General features: G+C 43.5%; 2 protein-coding genes across 2 annotated transcripts; both read left to right on the top strand.

Moving 5' to 3' along the window:
* Window positions 1-1,312: 1,312 nt before the first annotated feature.
* Window positions 1,313-2,326, top strand: LSM04_004563 (Peptidase M8; the record flags this gene model as incomplete). Its single annotated transcript, XM_067329856.1, has 1 exon — window positions 1,313-2,326. The coding sequence occupies one exon, from the start codon at window positions 1,313-1,315 to the stop codon at window positions 2,324-2,326; it is 1,014 nt and encodes a 337-aa protein (XP_067187365.1).
* An 85-nt stretch (window positions 2,327-2,411) lies between these two features.
* On the top strand, window positions 2,412-3,667 carry LSM04_004086 (uncharacterized protein; the record flags this gene model as incomplete). Its single annotated transcript, XM_067329857.1, has 2 exons — window positions 2,412-2,669; window positions 2,735-3,667. The coding sequence occupies 2 exons, from the start codon at window positions 2,412-2,414 to the stop codon at window positions 3,665-3,667; spliced, it is 1,191 nt and encodes a 396-aa protein (XP_067187341.1).
* Window positions 3,668-3,727: the final 60 nt, after the last annotated feature.

A 3,727-nucleotide genomic window follows, 5' to 3' on the forward strand; every position in this document is an offset into this window, starting at 1 on the left:
TGGGTTTCGATTTTTTTTTTGCGTCCTGATACCATCAAAGAGTTGCAACTGATGTGTTCTATACAAAACAATTAATGCTCAATAATTTGAACACAGACATAGCTTTGAAAGTCTTGTCTATTTCATGTAAGATTACCTTAAATCATCTGATATTGGTATAATGGTTTACTAGTTTTGATTTTTCTTTTATTATCTTTGTATGGTTTGCTTTTTCACTTTGATATTTTTTTCTTGCTTTTCTTTTCTTACTACAAGAAAAAAATAGAGATTATGTAACGCCGTTTGTTTCTACCCTCAATAATAAGGTACATGATATTATCTTTCTTTAAAGACAGGACTGCATGTATGCAGCAGGAAGATGCTGTGCGACTACTTACTTTTGAGAATGTACGGAAAGAACGGGGTAAATTATATAGCTTCTCAAATAGGTTGCGCCCAAAGTGATAGCGGCATGAAAGATATATTTAAAGGTAATACACCATCCTTCCCTCATCATCGTCTTGGGAAAGTTTTTTTTTTTTGATGCACTTACTTATTGTATGTATGTGTGTCTGGGTTTTGAATGCACTATTAATACTCCTAACGTGAGAAATATCTTTGAAAAGTGCTAAAGCAACCCTCAGAGTGCGCAGCTAGCAACTCGGAATATCATTTATGCCACCAACATTCTCTACAGCGAACATGATAGAAACAATATTAAAACTTTTTCATAAGCTTTCATTAATCTCGACCTTGGTATATTATGAAAAGAATTAAATTAAGGGAGTCAAATATTGCCATCCTTAACCGCCGTGTTGAATATTTCTTCTTTATGCGATGAAATAAATGTATGCACAGGTAAGAATAAATGCATAGGAGAAGGTAATACTTATATAACTTGTTTTTTTTCCCATTATTATTGAGTGGTTTGTTTCTGAAATTATGAGAAAGGATGTTGGAAATTAATCACAATTGGACTCCTTTATTCTTACTTCTTTCTCACCCCCATTCCCCTTTTTACTGTAGAGGGGATCTGGGTGTTGTGGAACCCGTAAAAATTTTCACTTTGTAACTTTTCAACAAGACTGGTCTTCCTAAAACAATTTGTTGTTTAATTGATTTTACTGATCTGTTTTTTGCTAATACAATAATTTCTGAGGGTGGAGGGTTGGAAGTTGCTACTAAACAAAACTGTGCTGTTTTCTTTCTTTCTTGTTTTCCTTGCTGATAGAAAGTGTAAGATCTTATCCAAGCGTATATATTATTTCGAATTTGTTTCCCTTGAAACTCAGTTTGACTTATTTCCCCCAATAAAACTACATTTGCTATACACATGGTGAGGCACCAACTCTTCCACGTGGTGCTGCTGCTGTTCATCTGCGGTGTTGCCGTCATCTCTGCTGTGGCAGGACGTGCGTACGCCTGTGGTGACGATGAAGTCAAAAAGAACAACAATCCTCCTGTCGTTGTGGTAAGAAATGTACCGAAGAATAGAAAGGACTCGTCGGAGACGTATACAGTGGTGACATCTGAGAATGAGAATTGGGAACCACTGCGAATTCGTGTGTCAACCAAAGATGTGAATAAAGAAAAATACTGTGAAAAAGTTAATGAAAAGCGCATGGATTTTTTTGATGGTAATAATGTTACTTGTTCTCCCAGTGATCCTATGACCAAAGAAGGGGAAAAAACAATTATTAACAAAATTCTCCCCGAGGCCATTAAACTCCACACAGATCGCCTGCGTGTTCAGCGGATGAAATCACCGTTGCAAGTACCAGATCTCAAGAACCTTTCCATTTGTTCTCGCTTCACAATTCCCAGTGGACACCACGCACCTGGTGTGCCGGACGCCGATTTTGTGTTGTATGTGGCTGCTGGTCCGGGTAAAATCGGGAACCCCTTAACTTGGGCTGTAACATGTGCTGTTGATGATGAAACTAAACGTCCAATTGTTGGTGCCATGAATATTAATCCAGAGCACGCAGATTTTACACGAGTCAATGTTCGTTATGTTGCACATGTACTCGCACATGCTCTTGGTTTTGACTACGAAAAGATGAAGGAACTCAGTATGACGAAGGAAAGTACCAAGGAAGGCGAAACGAAAAAACGAACAGTTATTACTTCTGCAACAGTTCTGAAAAACGCAAAGGATCATTACGACTGTCAAAATCTCGAAGAAGTTCGGTTGGAACATACAGCTGAAGGGCAACCAACATCTCACTGGGATCGGGGCGACGCTAAAGATGAATTAATGAGTGTGCATATATCAAAAGGACGGTTTGAAAGTATGGGCTACTACACTGCATTAACAATAGCAGCATTTGAAGACATGAAATTTTAGAGGAAATTCCTTGGTGACGCCGGCCGCCCCAACGTGGTGCCAAGGTCCAGTACTCCGTATTGTCGGACGAAGCCAAGAGCCAGCGATGTCTTTCTTCTGGAAAACTCGCTGGCGCTTAAACTACGGCGTCACACAGCACCGGGACCAGCCGCGTCGTGCTGGGGCAGAACTGAATCCAATAAGGTCCTGGGGCACTTGTCGACGTGCTGTCAGCAGTATCACCTGTACCAAGTTACTGCTGAGCGGTGATGTGGAGGAAAATCCCGGCCCCTCCCTGCGAGGTATGCGGTGGAACTCAGCTGGACTTACCCAGGCCAAGAGGCTTGCTCTCCACAAAACCCTCGTTGAGGAAAACGTGTCATTCTGCCTTCTAAGCGAGATGAAAATGTCTTGTGCGGAAGTGTCGAGTTTCACACAATCGCTGGTGATCAACATCATGGAGCGTCCCGCCCCTCTAAAGGTGGCGGCGTTTCGATTCTGGTTCGTGAAGACCTGCTGGTGGAAGTAGGATCGTCTGTTGTGGCGAGCATTGAGTATACTCACGCAACGATCCATTTGACAGAAGGGCTGGCGCTCTCAGTGGCGTCAGCATACTTCCCTCCAGGGAGATCATTTACAGCATCGCAACTGGACGCGCTCTTGGGAACTCCGACATTGCCAATTACGATAAAGGTAACGTTTCCCAGAAACAAGAAACGTCAGCGAGACTCGTCGCCACCGGAAGGTGAGGACCACGGCAAGGTTCAGTGCGGTATGTGTAAGAAGTTCTACGCCAACATGCCTTCACTCACCATTCAATGCAGAAATTTTCACCATGGCGAAGGCATGCCTGCCAAAGGGGCAACCAAATCCTCCCGAAGCAAGGGCGAGAACATAAGAGACCTTGCGACCCTGATTTGCCCCACATGCAACAGACAATGCATGAGCAGATCAGGCCTCACACAACACCGCATGTCTCAACACGGGTATCAGCATATTCGCGCGCATACTAGCCAACGCACCGACTGCGAAGAAACAGCACTGCACCTCTTGAGTTGCCCCGCCCTTCGTCCATTGCGAATAAAGTATGCTATAACAGATATCCCTCTCCAGAAGCTGTGCTTTTCTAAACAGTTAGCCCAGTTCCTTCTGGCAGTGGAGCGGAAGCATGCGATACCGCAGACTTCGCGGTCCAGAACCCCTACGCCTCCTTCCTCCACCCCTGTAAGGCCTCCACACCCCTCTAAGACCGGCGACGAGCTCGATTATGGAATCCCTGACAGGATTAGTCTAAAGAGGCGCTTGTCGCGATCCCCAACAAGCAACAAAAAACAGAGGAGAACATTGAGGCCCAATCATTAACTAAAAAACCAAAAATAACAAAAATTAATAACAAAAGAAGAGTGGCCGACGGGCTCTGGG

This window comes from Trypanosoma melophagium, assembly GCF_022059095.1.
Source record: "Trypanosoma melophagium isolate St. Kilda chromosome Unknown ctg5segment0, whole genome shotgun sequence".
Lineage (NCBI taxonomy): Eukaryota > Euglenozoa > Kinetoplastea > Trypanosomatida > Trypanosomatidae > Trypanosoma > Trypanosoma melophagium.